This window comes from Chelonoidis abingdonii, chromosome 3 (genome assembly GCF_003597395.2).
Source record: "Chelonoidis abingdonii isolate Lonesome George chromosome 3, CheloAbing_2.0, whole genome shotgun sequence".
NCBI lineage: Eukaryota > Metazoa > Chordata > Testudines > Testudinidae > Chelonoidis > Chelonoidis abingdonii.
Genome location: NC_133771.1, coordinates 9,028,961 through 9,046,061, shown reverse-complemented (window position 1 = coordinate 9,046,061; position 17,101 = coordinate 9,028,961). Strand labels below are relative to the sequence as shown.

At 43.3% G+C, this 17,101-nt stretch overlaps 1 protein-coding gene across 6 annotated transcripts in view; it reads right to left on the bottom strand.

Moving 5' to 3' along the window:
• Positions 1–1,459: 1,459 nt before the first annotated feature.
• The window catches only part of MSRA (methionine sulfoxide reductase A), a 512,726-nt gene continuing 497,084 nt past the window's right edge, over positions 1,460–17,101 (bottom strand). For 4 of the 6 annotated variants that reach the window (XM_075063593.1, XM_075063594.1, XM_075063598.1 and 1 more), the window contains exon 6: positions 1,461–4,842. In XM_075063593.1, coding sequence (XP_074919694.1) covers positions 4,678–4,842 — 165 coding nt within the window. In that variant the 3' untranslated portion in view covers positions 1,461–4,677. Of the gene's footprint in view, positions 4,843–17,101 lie in introns of all 6 variants that reach the window. The other 2 variants (XM_075063595.1, XM_075063596.1) reach the window with 1 other exon arrangement.

The window sequence follows — 17,101 nt, the reverse complement described above, 5'->3', positions numbered from 1 at the left end:
ACACTTGCCATGTAGTCTCTGTCGGAAGTGGAAACTTGTTGCTAGGGTAAGTGCTCAATGAGAAATGTGGCCATGGAGATGTCCAAAGAGCCGAACGTCTTCCCCTTGGTTAAATTTCAGGGTAAACACCGCTTATATGGCCAAAGCCATCCCTCATGTCACTCCATTAAGCTGAGTTCAGTGAAGTTCCACCAGTGAAGAATTTAGCCCAATTCCCATTTTGCACCTTCAAAAACATCTGGAAAGTTGCAGAGCCAAAATTTACCCTGAGGGTAACTCCACAGTGAATTCAGTGGAGCTCAATATTTTTGGGTCAGATCCTCAGCTTGTGTCACTTCAATAGAACTATGCTGCTTTACATCATCTGGAGAACCTGACCCCTTAGTTCTATTGCAGCAGACCCCAAGGGCCACAGCTCAGATCAGAACTGAGCCTTGCCATGCTCAGATTTGGACAATCACATATGGAGACATAGTCCTAGCCCCAAAGAAATTAGTCTAATTTGAAACAGAGTGAAAAGAGTGAAAAGAAACAGTAGGAGGAAAGTGAGGAGGAAGGACAGGGTACCAGTGTTAAGAGTGTCTGATGACATGGGCCAACAATGAGCAAGGCTCCAAATCATGTAAATGTTTCTGTTTTTACTCTTGAGGATCAAAAATGAAATAAACGCCCCCAGTAAAGAAATCTGCATCCCAGCGTGACATGGATCAGAGAATCAGAACCAGGTTCTTCTCTCGCACACAGGTGCAGAACCAGGAGTAATTCCACTGACTTTATGGCGTTACACTGTGGTAAAAGACAAAGAATCCGAAAGGAGAATCAGAACTTTCATTTTCCTCTCCTCTTTGCTTCCATTTCACCCATGCCCAGAAAATCAGAGAAAAGTGCCAGTTTCCTTGACAGTGAACAACAAAACAATTCAATGGTGTGATATTTAACAAAATGCCTTCGGTTACTATAGCAACTGGAAATTCCAAGCAGGGTACTGGAGCATATGGGATCATCTCCAGAAAGAGCTGCACGTTACGATCACACCGGGAGCAGTCTCTTTTACGCCCCTGCCCCAGCATAAATGTGATGACAAACAAAAGAAGTTTCCTCTTGCTTTTGAAACTGGACTGAGATGAGCACAGAACCAGGAGCAAGGAGTTCCTGAGGGCTAATTCCACTTCTGGCACGGACACTCCCTATGGGACGCTGGGCAAATCACTTCTCTCTGTGCCCTAAAGCCCCATCCTCTTCTTTCTCCCACTCTAAATCTGTCCTGTCTATTTAGATTGCAAACTCATCAGGACTGGGACTCTCTCTTACTATGTATTTGTACAGCACCTAGCACAATAGGGTTCCAGGCACCTAGGTGCTATTGTGGTATCAAAAATGTCAGCCATAATTATTTTACAATTCATTCGCTTTTAAAGCCAACCTGAAATCTCCCTCCACTGTACAAGCAGACACAGTAACACAGATGGAACACAAGGTTTTTTTCATTAGCAAGCTGCAGCCCTTTATTTGCTACATTTTTTCAGATCAAACCCGTCATATATTTCAGTTCACAGAACACCCGTGATGTGCTTTATCATAGCGCTGGAAGCCAAACTGAATCTTTTTGGCCCAGTAGAAGAAAAACTCCCTTACGTTATAAAACATTTTTTTACTAAAATTATTTCAGGAAATAGGCACTAAAGGTAATAAAATATGTTGCTGTGAATGTGGAACTGAGAGAGCGTAAATTCCCCATCCCCGCCGAAGACATCAAAGCGCAGCTACTATTGTTAAAATAACCCCTCGAATGCTTTCCAGAAATCAAAGCTCTGGATTTTCATGCTTAAGTCTAGCAAGCTGATCAGATCAAGATAATAAACATAAACAGTAGTTACAAAAAGCAGCTGGTAGTCCAGTCACACCCCCTATTTATGCCTATTACAATACACTGGGCCAAACTTTCAAAAATCTTTCTCCTGAAATTAAGAAGTACAAGATTGCACATATACCTATTTAAGTGCACAAATAGGGCAACTGCATTTCCAGCTGTGGTACCAGGCACAATTTCAGAAACAACTTTGACCTTAGTCAACTGTGAAATCAAGCAATGCCACACAGTCAATACACAAAATGCTGTACCTTCATTGGTGCACAAATTTCTGTGCAAGAGTGCTGCAGGTATATCATATACTCTGTGACCCTCTGCACCTTGGGGGACACCCTACATCCCCATGTTCATTTCTATAAAATGATTGGGTGGTATCCAATGCAAAGTTTGTCAGGTTGGGTGTCTTTGGAAGGCCATGATGCACTGACCATTGTTGTTCTAGTAATGTTATAGGTTACAATTTCATGTATATAGTTATGAGGCTGAAAATGTATCCTCATGGCTTAAGCAAGCCCAGGCAAAAACTCTCCAAGAACAGAAAGGCAGTTCACACCTCATCAGGGCATGGATGGGATAAACCCAGCCCAGCCTCACAGGAACAATGGACACTGGCTGAGGCAGCAACAAAAGAATCTGTTAGACCCTTTGGGCAGTTTGTGACTGTGATGAGGTAATGCTCACCTGACTCTGAAGGGGGGCAAAGCTAAGAGGAACCCAGGGTTGTGAGCTCAATCCTTGAGTGGGCCATTTAGGGATCCGGGGTAAAAAATCTGTCTGGGGATTGGTCCTGCTTTGAGCAGGGGGTTGGACTAGATGACCTCCTGAGGTCCCTTCCAACCCTGATATTCTATGATGACATGATAAAAGGAGAGACATTTTGTCAAGCACTCCATGGATTTGAAGAAGTGAGGTTTTTTACCCACGAAAGCTTATGCCCAAATAAATCTATTAGTCTTTAAGGTGCCACTGGACTCCTTGTTGATTTTGCCATGCTCTCTCTTTCTCTTCCACCTCCATCTACTGACACCACACCAAGCGACTGAAGAGCTGATCAAAGAGGAGAGCCTGGCTGAAGAGCAGCCAGCCTGTGGTGAGAAGCATCTAAGTTTGTAAGCACACTGAAAGTGTTAAGATCAGCTTAGAATGTGTTTTGCTTTTATTTCATTTGACCAAATCTAACTTGTTATGCTTTGACTTATAATCACTTAAATCTACCTTTATAGTTAATAAACCTGTTTGTTAGTCTACCTGAAGCAGTGTGTTTGGTTTGCAGTGTGTCAGAGACACCTCTTGGAAGAACAAGCCTGATATATATCTATTTCTTTGTTAAACTGATGAACTCATACAAGCTTGAAGCGTTTAGCAGGCATAACTGTCACTGCAAGACAGAGGTTCCCAGGGTTGTGTCTGGGACAGGAGATATTGGCTAGTGCCATTCACTTGCAGGTAGCTGGGAGCAGCTTAAATGACGGAGGCTGTGCGTGAACAGCCCAGGAGTGGGGGTTCTCACAGCAGAGCAGGGTAAGGCTGGCTCCCAGAGACAAGGATTGGAGAGGCCTAGCAGATCACCGGTCCAGATAACACCAGAGGGGAACGTCACATACTCCTGTAGGAATTCTGCACCACTGAGCAATGCAGAATTTGGGCAGAATTAATGTTCTCCGCACAATTTTAATTTTGTCACACAGAATTTGTGATTTCCACCAAAATGCTTCCTTTTTCCAGTTTTGCATGTTTAAAATGTATTAGTTATGTGCACACATAACGTCTTCTATGTGTATTGTAAGGTTTTGGGGTCATATCACTGCAGCGGGAGGGGGTTAGTGAGCTAGCGGAGTTTAGTTGTAGTATAGCAGGTGCTTAGCACGGGGAAGGGAGACTGAGGGTAGGGTGTGCTTGTCTTCACACGCACATGAGCACTCTTCACCTTAAACTCCACTCTGAGGGCGTCTGACTCTAGTGGTGCTGCCTTCCCTCTTATATTCCCTGCCAGCCTGAACTCGCCCTCCTCCACTCCCACCTGTCACATCCCCCCAGCCCTCCCACCTGCACCTGGCATGGGCGCGTGCATACTTCCTCCGGAGATGAAGGGGTGTCGGCTGGCAAACTATGTACACGACCCAACCCACACAAACACAAACCCACACACCCCACACTTACACACGCACTCGCCCCGACACCCACATTCTACACTCGGTCTCCCTTCCCCATGCTAACCACCCACTATACTACAACTAAACTCTGCTAGCTCACTAACCTGCTCCAGCTACAGTGGCATGACCTAATAACCTTCCAATACACATAGAAGCTTGAACTTGGACAAGACATAACAGACAGACACAAAACAGTCCTTAAGGATGCTGGCGCCCTCTTAGGCCAGGTCGTTACAATACTTTTGGGTAACATACATTTGTATAATGGCTCTTTTGAAATGAAATATATGAACCAGAATATAACTGTCAACAAAGATACATCAACTTCATTATTAATATGCTTAGTAAGGAATCTATTTGTCAGAAAACATTTCCTGAATCTTTTCGTTGTCTGTATTGTTACAGACATACTTGCTGACAGGTATTTTGAAATAAATTATCAAAATAATTGGAACTGGCGTGATTATACTGTGTTCTTTTGACAACTAAAATATGCAGAATTTTGCAGAATTGTAAAATACTGTGCAAAGAATTTTTTAATTGTTTGGCAAAGAACTCCCCCGGCAGTAACCATCAAACAAAACATCAAGTTGCTTTACTTTATGTTTCTAGCAAACACATAATACAATGCTGGTGCAGTAGTGTGCACAGGGATTATTTTTTAACACTAACAGGACAGGATACTCCAGTGCCCCCAAGTCCACAATAGCCATTGGGGTTCTTGCTTAGATACTGTTGATGGTAATCTTCAGCATAATAGAACTCCGGAGCCTCACGGATTTCTGTTGTGATTGTGCCAAAACCACTCTTCGTCAATACCTGTCAAGACATGGCAGAGAATTCCATTAGAGGTTTGTTTGCGTCTGTATGAGAAATAAACCTGATGATAAACCAACATTAGGAAATCTTATTCAAGAGATGCCCTAGACTTTTACAGTCACTTGTACAACAGTTACAGAACAGCCTTGATTTTACCACATAGATTAGAAAGACATCCTGCTTCATCTGTGCTGTTATATTATTTAGCAGCAGACACTTCAGGTATCAGTCTGTACACTGAGCAGTGTGCGTGTTCTATCTTACTTCTAACTGGTTACATTTTGAATGGGATGTTCTTGTTCATTAATCTTTTTTTGCGGAGGAGGAGCACCTATGATTCTTAGGGCATGCCTGTGCTGCAATTACACACCCACAGCTGGCCCATGTCAGCTGACTCATGGGACTTAGGCTATAGGGCTGTTTAATTGTGGTGTAGATATTCGGGCTCAGGCTGGAGCCTGGCCTGTGGGACCCTCCCCTACGCTGATTAATATGCCACATATTAGTGTGCTTTAGAAATCACACCCCCCTCGGGCACACTGTTGCACCACATAGAGATGCCCAGGAGCTCTGATTATTCCTATCAACAATTAATTCCTTAAGGTCAAGCTACAGACCTGGCTAGAAGTCTGCTTGGGCCTAATTTCAAAGTCCAGCCTGAACCTGACTAGAGCACAGCTGATCTGAACCTGATCCGAGCCCTAGCATGTTGGGTTGTTTTCAGACCTGACCCAAACCGGACACCTGCAGTCAGATTGCTTTGGGTATGGGTTGGGTTGCCAAGGTATAGCCACGATCCTGGACACCATTTTCTTTACCCTGTTTCCTCCACAGAGCTGCTGAGGTTGATTATCGCCAAGCCCTGCCCAACCTTGGGCTGGCTGGCCATTCCCTTGTCCAGCCCAGCACCCATGCACCAGTTCCCCCGGACCGTTCCTCCTGAACCTGTGTCAGCACCACTGACAGAGCCTCGATCCTTGAGCTCTGCATGCTGGAGGCTTTCTGCTCCCCATATTGACGACCCATTTCCGGTTGCCTCCTACCAGTGGAACTGTTGCAGCGATGGCTGTGAGCCTTGCTCCTGCTGGCCGCCCCACCATGCTGCATGTGCTGTGGAGTGAGAGGCGCTGTGACTCGTCGGCACACTCCCTCTGCAACACACACAGTGCACTCCAGGTAGGAGTCGGCCACAGTCACCGCCATGCCCAACTGATCAGAGACTACCTGATCCTAAGAGTGCCAGGTTGTTTTCACACCTGACCCAAACCTGTAGTGGGGTCCTAACCCTAACCCTAGCCTCACTGAAATCAAGAAGAATTTTGCTATTGACTTCAATGAGACCTGGATTTCACCTTTGGTGTCTTAATGTTCCATTTGTCCTGCTGAAAAGGAGCATCTCTATAAGAATGTACAGTCATTCAAATCAATTCACTCCACAAGGGCTGAAAGTCCTTGCAGGAAAGGAGGAATTTTAAGGTTGCGGTGCTGTAGGATAGCACTGATTTGCAATAAACTGACAAAAATGTGTTGATTTCAAAGCATTTTACAAAAGGTAACCAAGCATCATTATCCCTATTTTACAGCAGGGGAAGCTGAGGCACAGAAACAGCCTGGCACTGTTTTGTAAAAAAAGTGGCCACTGATTTGGAGTGTCTTAATTCGCAGTTGCCAAACTTGATAGCTAGAGTCCAAATGCAGTCAATAGGAGCAATGGGCACTCAACACCTCAGTGAACGAACTGCACCTTTCAGGACTGAGCCTCTAAGCCTGAGCCAAAGAAGTCACTGTTCTTTATTGATATAGAAACCTGAAGGTGGCTGAAGATAAATGTAGAAACCTCTTAAAGGTGGAAATATCTGCAGGTGTGGCACTATTCTGGATAACACCGTATTATTACGAATAAAATGGCCATCAAGACAATTACTTTGACTAATGTGGAAAATACAGAAATGGACCCCAGAGACTTGAAGACCAAGCTCTAAAACAAGTTAAGAGCCACATTTGGGTTCCATTCACAGAGCCTATGGAATTTCTTCCCCCAAGGCACATAATTCCATTAGGATCAGAAAGATATTTGAAGGCAAATTCCAGCTCATTTCCAAAGCGTGTTCATCTGGATGAGAAGATTTGCCAAAGCCCAGGCCAATGGCGATGACGCATAGTTTGCAGATCAGAGAGGTGGGTGTATGGGTGGATCTTGTAAATTAGACTTGGAATTCTTAAGGACTGAGCCCCCAAATGACTGTGAAATCCCTCAAAGACTCCTAAAAGCTGAACGCTTTTCTTTTTAATATTCAGAGGCCATGAAGTTTTAACTATCACATTTTTCTTTTCTAAGCAAATTGACAAGTGCTGACACTTTGGACCGATTTCTCCTCTGATTCAGGGCTTTATTGTATGCTCACTGAAGTCAACAGCAAAGCTCCCACTGACTTTAATGGTGCAGAATAAGGACCTTAAACTTGTGTAGAACAGGAGTAACTCTGTGGAGGCAAACGGAGTTACACCAGTATAAAACAAGTGTGACAGCAGAATCAAGCCCCGGAAGAATGTATGGCCAAGCACTTATCTTACCAGACAAACATGTACTAAGCGTCACAACACTGACAGCAAAACTGATAAAAGTAAATACCTTTCCACACAGCTCACAGTCAGCTCATGAAACCTACTGCCACGAGACAGCATAAGACAAGGTCTCAGCAGGATTCAATAAAAGGACTGGACCTTTAGAAAGGTAAGAACATAAGAACGGCCACACTGGGTCATATCAGTGGTCCATCCAGCACAGTGTCCTGTCTTCTGACAGAGGCCCGTGCCAGATGCTTCAGAGGGAATGAACAGAACAGGCAATCATCAAGTGATCCATCCCCTGTCGCTCATTCCCAGCTTCTGACAATCAGAGGCTAGGGACATTTCGGAGCATGGTTTTGCACCTCTGCCCATCCTTGCTAATAGCTATTGATGGATCTACCCTCCATGAACTTTAGCTCTTTTCTGAACTCTGTTATAGTCTTGGACTTCACAACATCTTCTGGTAAGTTCCACAGGTTGACTGCATTGTGTGAAAAAATACTACCTTTTGTTTGTTTTAAATCTGCTGCCTATTACATTCATTTGGTGACCCCTAGTTCCTGTGTTACAGGAAAGAGTAAATAACACTTCCTTATTTACTTTCTCCACACCAGTCATGATTTTATAGATCTCTATCATCCCTCCCCCCCCCTTAGTCGTATCTTTTCCAAGCTTAAAAGTCCTGGTTTTATTATTCTCTCCTCATCTGGAAGCTGTTCCATACCACTAACCATTTTTTCCCCTTTTCTGTATCTTTTCCAAGTCCAATATATCTTTTTTTGAGATGGGGCAACCACATCTGCACGCAGTATTCAAGATGTGGGCATACCATAGATTTATATAAATGCAATATGATATTTTCTTATTATCTATCCCTTTCTTAATGATTCCCAACATTCTGTTTGCTTTTTTGACTGCCGTCGCACATTGAGTGGATGTTTTCAGACAACTATCCACAATGATTCCAAGATCTCTTTCCTGAGTGGCAACAGCTAATTTAGACCCTATCATTTTATATGTATAGTTGGGATTATGTTTTCCAACATGCATTGCTTTGCATTCATCAACACTGAATTTCATCTGCCATTTTGTTGCCAAATCACCCAGTTTTGTGAGATCACTTTGTAACTCTGTGCAGTCTGCTTTGAACTTAACTATCATTTTGTACCATCTGCAAATTTTGCCACCTTACTGTTTATCCCTAGAGGTATAATAGTAAAGGTTCAAAATAGAACCGAGAGTTTTGGAAGGAATATAAACCCCTCCTGCTCAAGGCATGAGTCAACATCTCTCTATTGGGGTTGGGAGAAAATTTTCCCTGGGGACAAGTTATGTCATAATTACCCACTGCAGGGTTTCTAGCTCCTACCTCTGAAGCACCTTGTCCTGGCTACTGTCAGGGACAAGATACTAGGCTGGATGAAACATTGGCAATTTTGTATGTGCATGAGTATATTACTATTAGACTCATTTTACAGACTGGTAAGATGAGACACAGAATCAGATTAGACATAGCAACATGCCTGAGATCCCACAGGAAGTCAGTGGCAGACCTGGCACTAGAACTCAGGAATCCCAATTCTAAAATCTAAATACAGGGAAATTAGGAGGATCCTGGGGGATAATCCTAGCTAACCCGCTGACTCAATGTGAGGTGGTGGGCAAGTCCCTTCGTTGCCTTTCGCTTCAGTCAATGTATGTTGGAACACTGGAGGGCTAAAAGGCAGATTCTCACTGGGAACTGGATGTTGCATCTGAATTGTGTTTTCCTAAGCAAGAACATTTCAAACACTGAAAACAGGTACTCTCTGGGGAAGCAAAACAATGAATCTGTCAAAATTGTGAGTGAACTGTAGAGAAAGCTGAATGTATATTTCCCCACAGAGCCCGCAACGAGTAACTCACAGAGTCTGCCTCACATAGCCAAGGAATCAAGCTCAATGCACTTTAGAAAGCATTATTTTGTTTAGTTTCTTGCACTGAGGTGTTCCGAAGAAAGAACTTTTAAAACTGTCTCCACTCCAGAAAGCCTGGCACAAACATTGATCATCATCATGATTATTAATTCATCTAGCACTGTAAATGTACGAGGTATTGCATCACTCCCTGTCTCAGTCAACGGATATACCAGGACTGTATGTAACTATTCTTGTAGCTGATTTCTATCTGGGACGTTTCCATCAATCGCCCGATTTTGTCCGTTAGAAAAATCCATCCTGTTCAATATCCTACCACAAGAGGGCATGAGCATCATTTTTCCTTTTAAAAATTACTAACAGGCTATTAAAAGTGGAATAATACGGAAACGGAGGATTAGTCATTACATGGCAACTTCAGTCATTAGTGAAAGATACCAGCAGTGTCGTCAGAAATATGAGACATTTTAGATTTCTGCACCCTACCAAACTTTACCTTAAATGGTTTGCTTTCAAACTGTGCAAACATTTCCCTAAGACGTACAGTGTTGGTACAGAAACAGCAACGTCACAAGGAAAGATGTGTGGGCTCCAGATCTTTAGCTGGTGTAAATTGGTGGAGTTCCACCAACTTCAGTGCACCCAGTACAGCTATAATCCCATCAAGATTCTGCTCTACTAGGCTCCCAGAGGGACACTGTGGCCAAAAGGGGTAGTGAGATCCCTGAATGCGGTAACAGGGGAATATCAAGTAGGAGCAGAGAGGTTAAAGTACCTCTGTATTTGGCACTGATATGACTGCTGTTGGAATGCTGTGTCCTGTTCTGGTGGTCATAATTAAAGAAGGATGTTGAAAAAATGGAGAGGGTTCAGAGAAGAACCATGAGAATGATTAGAGGATTGGAAAACATGCCTTAGAGTGAAAGACGCAAGGAGCTCAATCTATTTAGCTTGTCAAAGAGAAAGTTAATGGGTGACTTGCACACAGTCTATAAATATTTACATGGGGAATAGAAATTTGATAATACGCAGCTCTTCTATCTAGCTGACAAAGGTGTAAAAAGACTTTCTGGCTGGAAGTAAAGCTGGACAAGTTTAGACTAGAAATGAAGGTAACATTTTGACCAGTGGGGGTCATTATTAACAACTGGAACAACTTACAAAGGACTGTGGTGGACTCTCCAACACTGGACATTTTTAAATCAAGATCTGACGTTTGTCTAAGAGATATGCTCTAGTTCAAATAGAAACTAATTCAAGAAAGTCCTATCACCTGTGTGTTATGCAGAAGGTCTGACAAGGTGATCACATTGTTTTTTTCCAGCCTTATAATCTATGAATCCATCTATACACCCCAGGGTCACTAGCAGATTCTACTGGAGAAAGGTCCAAACTAAAGCCTGGATCCAAATACCCCTATGCTGGCCAGTGCCACCTCAAAAGTGGGTGATGGTGGCCAGAGAGGGGGCATGGAGGAGCAGCCAAGGGTTGCACTGATTCAGTGCATCTCCTCAGCAGTCTCTTCCAGGCAGGCTCTTATGGAGACCTCTTCAGCTTGATTCTGAGGCAGAGCGATGGCAGAAACACAGCCTGCCTTTCTCCGAAAGCTCTTATGTTGCTGCACTCCGTGAGGCCATTCCTCACTGTTGTGACAGACTATACATGTGGTCATCACACTTCCCCACTGTCATAAACAGATAGCTAAGGGTTAATGTCTCTTTCACCTGTAAAGGGTTAACAAACAGTGAACCGGAACACCTGACCAGAGGACCAATCAGGAGACAAGATACTTTCAAATCTGGGTGGAGGGAAAGCTTTTGTTTGTGTGTTTTGTGTTTCGTGTTCTCTCTCTGGGATCTGAGAGTGACCAGATGTACTACAGGCTTCTAATTTTCTATTCAAGTAGTAAGTGCAAGTAGAAAGGCGGTTTAGTCTTTTTAATTGGTTTTCTTTATTTGCAAATGTGTATCTGGCTGGTAGAGTTTTAATGTGTATTTGGCTGGAAGTATTTTAAATTGTATTTCTGCTGGAGGAGGCTTTTTCTCCAGTTTCTATAAGCTGAAAGACCCTGTAATATTCCATCTTGAATTTACAGTGATTATCTTTATTCTTTTTCTTTTATTAAAACGTTTTTTCTTTTAAGACCTGATTAATTTTTTTCCCTTGTTAAGGACTCAAAGGAATTGAGTCTGTACTCACCAGGGAATTGGTGGAGAGAAGGGAGAAGGAGTAGTGGGGGAGGAAAGGTGAAATTTCTCTGTGTTTTAGATTCACGGAGCTTGAATCTGTCTATCTCTCCAGGATAACCCAGGGAGGAAAAGCCTGGGAGGGGGGAGAAGGGGGAGAAAAAACCTGATTTCTCTGTGTTGTGATTCAAGGAGTTTGAATCACGGTGATCTCCTGGTGTACCCAGGGCGGGAAAGATCTGGGAGGAAGAAAGGAGGGGGAAGGGAAATGGTTTATTCCCCTTTGTTGTGAGACTCAAGGAATTTGGGTTTGGGGTCCCCAGGGAAGGTTTTGGGGAAACCAGAGTTTATCAGGCACTCCAAGTCCTGACTGGTGGCAGCTTATCAGATCTAAGCTGGTAATTAAGCTTAGAAGAATTCATGCTGGTACCCCATTTTTTTGGACTCTAAGGTTCAGATTGGGGAAAAGATACCATGACACTCACACTTTACTCTTCTAGTGTGAAGACCATAACAGCTGTGGCAATGCTGGTATTTGTTATGAGGAACTAGAGGAAGGATCTCATCTGAAGGCCATGCCAAACCCCAGGTATCTGGGGTTTCGGTGAACACCTTCTCTTTGTTTTATATTTGCAGTTCCTTGAGATTTTTCTCCTCCTTTTTGTTTACCTTTCCAGGGACCTACTGCTACTGCGTGTGGAGGAGTTCCTATAATCCCATTTGTATCAAGAACTAAATTCCAACACCACTATGTAATCCTCTGGTAGTGTTGCCACCTATGACTTTTCCATCTTGCAGGAAATTAAGGAGCATCCATGTAACTTACAGAGCCTACACAAGGACATCATTGGGTTATGAACTTGCCTCACAACCTGTTGACTTGGCATTGCAATATGGGTGCACAATATAATAGTATGCAAATGACACACCACACCAGTTTGTCCCTTTGGACAAAAATTCAGAAGTAGTGTCCCTGTTAAGAAGCCAGTTATTCTGGGTGGTATGATCAACAGTCCTCATCAGCTTGAATGTACAGCGCACTGACATTGAATGAGCTAAGGCAATCAGAACAGAGGATAGTTCTACAGTCACTCCCAAACAGTAATAACTATACAGTATTCAACATTGCTACACTTCGAGTTGCTACTGCCCTCTCAACTGATGATAGGCCCACAATTAATATGGTGGCTTCACCCTCTCTCAAGTACATAAAAGGTTGTTACAAGGAGGAGAGAGAAAAATTATTTTTCTTAACCTCTGAGGATAGAACAAGAAGCAACGGGTTAAATTGTAGCAAGAGAGGTTTAGGTTGGACACGAGGAAAAACTTCCTGTCAGGTTGGTTAAGCACTGGAATAAATTGCCTAGAGAGGTTGTGGAATCTCCATCACTGGGGATTTTTAAGAGCAGGTTGGACAAAAACTTGTCAGGAATGGTCTAGATAATACATAGTCCTGCCATGAGTGCAGGGGACTGGACTAGATGACCTCTTGAGGTCCCTTCCAGTCCTATGATTCTATGATTCTTGTAGCCAGATGATTTTATTTAGCCAAACGATGTCAAAATATTTAATTGTTTGACATTTCAGCATCAGCACAACAAATTAAAGGTGCTTGTTTATATTTAGATGGGAATGTTTGATTTTTGGAAAGTTCTTTGAGAATTTTAGATGAAATACTATGTTTAAGTGAAATGCATTATCATCTTGCACCCTCAAAATAATTTTAAACCACAGAAAGGAATGAGGCGGGATCCTGCCAACATCTGTAATAAGCCTGGTGGCTACATCTTGGTTGAATAAATGGCAGTTTAGAGGTTGAGGCCACTTTAAAAATGTGTCAACAAAAAGCTTTAAAAATGATTCTATTAAAACCTTTTCATTTTCCGAGTGGAGGCATTAATGAAGTCAGCAGAGTATTAATTGGTTTCAAGCATTTTGTGGCTTTTAATAAAAATGGCATCAGTGTGCATATGATTCAGTGCACACGTTAAAAGCAGACGTACTGCATGTGCTCAGGGCACTGTACGAATCAAACTTGTGTGTTTTGATGAGTTAATCTAAACCATTTCTGATCGAGCAGGGTCCAGGCCTTCGTATTACTGCTGCTGAAAATACCGAGAAAAATCTTTTCTCAGATAATACCTTATGCTTCTATAGCACTGTTTATCCTTGCTGTAAAACACGAAGGGCTTGTCTACACTTACAGAGCTGCAGTTGTTGTAGTGCTTAGTATAGACGCTAGCTATGCTGATGGGAGAATGTAGGTACTCCACTTCCTCAAGAGGCAGTCACTAGAAGCTCTTCTGTCAACATAGCACTGTCTACATGGGAGGTTCGGCTGTATAATGCAGTGATGTAGTTATACCAATGTAAGTTTGCAGTGTAGACCAGGACTAAGGAATGAAACCTCACAATGTTCCTCTGAGTGTTCTAGCAAAGCAGTGGCTGTTTAGGAATTTCAAGGTTAGCACCTTTTTGTAGGCCATGGTTACTTAAACTTTGTGTCAACAGCAGAACTCGGGTCTTTCAGGTCCAAAGCACAAGCCCCTGCATGGAGAACTAAAGGAGAACTGCCATTCGTAGCATAGGGCCTATACAAACCGTTGGGCAGTTCTGATTCTCTTCCATAAGAGAGTACACATACATGCTGGCCACCTGATCACAGTGTTATTGCTCCCATTTGATACAGATTAATTGACTCTGACAGGGCATTCATTAGTTGTCAGTGGAGCTGGGAACAGAACTCAGAAAACCAGACTCCCGTACTCATACTGTAACCGACAGGCAATGCTCTCCCCCACTTAGAAGCTGAGGAAATTTACGTGATTAACATGAGTCATAAAACATGTACAATTAACAAGCAATGGCTTTATTTCCTCCTTTCAGCAGCTAAGGCATCATTTAGATGTAATACTGCAGAAAGCCAAGGCAATCTGTATTACAGTACATTTGGAACAGTTGCTTGTCTGCTGCCTACAACTGGATAGTCTGCTTCAGTGATGTAAAGTGTTATACTATTATTCTCGTTACAGATCAAGATTCTGAGTGCTGGTTTAGGGCCTTGCCTTTTCCATCTTGCTTATAGACTCTCTAGGACTGGAAGGGACCTCGAGAGGTCATCGAGTCCAGTCCCCTGCCCTCATGGCAGGACCAAATACTGTCTAGACCATGACTGATAGACATTTATCTAACCTACTCTTAAATATCTCCAGAGATGGAGATTCCACAACCTCCCTAGGCAATTTATTCCAGTGTTTAACTACCCTGACAGTTAGGAACTTTTTCCTAATGTCCAACCTAAATCTCCCTTGCTGCAGTTTAAGCCCATTGCTTCTTGTTCTATCATTAGAGGCTAAGGTGAACAAGTTTTCTCCCTCCTCCTGATGACACCCTTTTAGATACCTGAAAACTGCTATCATGTCCCCTCTCAGTCTTCTCTTTTCCAAACTAAATAAACCCAATTCTTTCAGCCTTCCTTCATAGGTCATGTTCTCAAGACCTTTAATCATTCTTGTTGCTCTTCTCTGGACCCTCTCCAATTTCTCCACATCTTTCTTGAAATGCGGTGCCCAGAACTGGACACAATACTCCAGTTGAGGCCTAACCAGCGCAGAGTAGAGCGGAAGAATGACTTCTCGTGTCTTGTTTACAACACACCTGTTAATGCATCCCAGAATCACGTTTGCTTTTTTTGCAACAGTATCACACTGTTGACTCATATTTAGCTTGTGGTCCACTATGACCCCTAGATCTCTTTCTGCCATACTCCTTCCTAGACAGTCTCTTCCCATTCTGTATGTGTGAAACTGATTGTTCCTTCCTAAGTGGAGCACTTTGCATTTGTCTTTATTGAACTTCATCCGGTTTACCTCAGACCATTTCTCCAATTTGTCCAGATCATTTTGAATTTTGACCCTGTCCTCCAAAGCAGTTGCAATCCCTCCCAGTTTGGTATCGTCCGCAAACTTAATAAGCGCACTTTCTATGCCAACATCTAAGTCGTTGATGAAGATATTGAACAGAGTCGGTCCCAAAAGAGACCCCTGCAGAACCCCACTTGTTATACCTTTCCAGCAGGATGGTAAAATACTTTTGGTAAAATACATTGTTGGCTTTTCCACTGGGTTATTGTCAAGAATGGAGAGGTTACTCACCTTGTGCTGTACCTGAAGTTCTTTGAGATGTCTGTCCCTGTGGGTTCTCCACTTCAGGTGCATCTGTGCCCTGTGCCTTTGATTGGAGATTTTTGGTAGCAGTGCCCATTTGGCTTGCAGATGTGCCCTACACATCCTCATGCCCCACATCAAGATTATATGGGGCTGCATGGGCAGACTGCCCTCAGTTCCTTCTCCACGGCAAAGCCCCACAGTGGAGACTCTGAAGCAGAGAGGAAGGAGGGCCAATGACCATGCACCCAGAAGGACAGACATCTTGAAGAACTCCAGTTACTGCACAAGGTGAGTAACCACTGCTTCTCCTTCGAACAGTGCCCCTATGGGTGTTTCATTTCAGGTGACCCCTGAGCAGTATCCCCTGAGGAGACGACAGTTTTGGCGCAGAGTCCAATACAGAATAGATAATTGCAAAGCCTACAGCCACATCTGATCTTGCAGCTGGCACCAAGACATAACGATTACAAAAGGTATGCCCTGAAGCCGATGCTGCCACTCTACAGAGGTCTGCAATTGACACATCTGTAAGTCAGGCTATAGAAGAAAAAAGTGCTCTAGTGGAATGTGCTATCACTCTTAAAGGGGGCTGAAGTTCACTTCAGCAGATCTTAATACATCCATAGACGTACTTTGATAACCTCTGTTTCAAAATAATGGAACCCTTGTTTCTATCCATAATGGATTCAAATAGTCTAGGAGATCTTCTACAAGGTTCGGCCCTGTCTAGGTAAAAAGCTAATGCTCTCCTGACATCGAGGGTATGGAATATGGCTTTTTGACTAGTGCAATGTAGTTTGGGATGAATGGTTTGAAGAATGTGAAATTCCAAGGATATCTTAGGTAAAAATCTGGGATGGTTCTGCAGAGAGACTCTCTCTCTGGTGAACAGAGTAAACGAGGAGTCCGCCATCAAAGCCCCCAATTCTCCAACCTTTTGGGCAGAAGTTATAGCTACCAAGAAGGCTGTCTTCATTTGTAGATCTAACAGAGAACATGCAGCTAGTGGCTCAAAAGGATGCTTCATAAGGCAATTAAGAACTAGGTTCAGGTCCCAGCTAGGAGCAGGGTCTTTGATTTGTGGGTAGAGATTTGACAAACCTCTTAGGAATCTTACCATCGCTGGGTGAGAATGAAAACCTCCATGTGTGTGCATGCAAAAGGCTGTTATTGTCATTAATTAAACCCTAATAGATTTCATAGAAAGACCTGACATAGAGAACAGGCACAGCTGTAGACTCCAGGTCAGGCCAAAGGTGGTCGAGAGAAGGAACTGAGGGCAGTTTGCCTCTGCAGTCCCCTATAGCCTCAGTGTGGGGCACGAGGATGTGTGGGGTGAATGGACGATCCAAATGGGCACCGCTACCAAAAATTTCTGACCAAAGACGCAGGTACACCTGAAGTGGCGCACCCACAG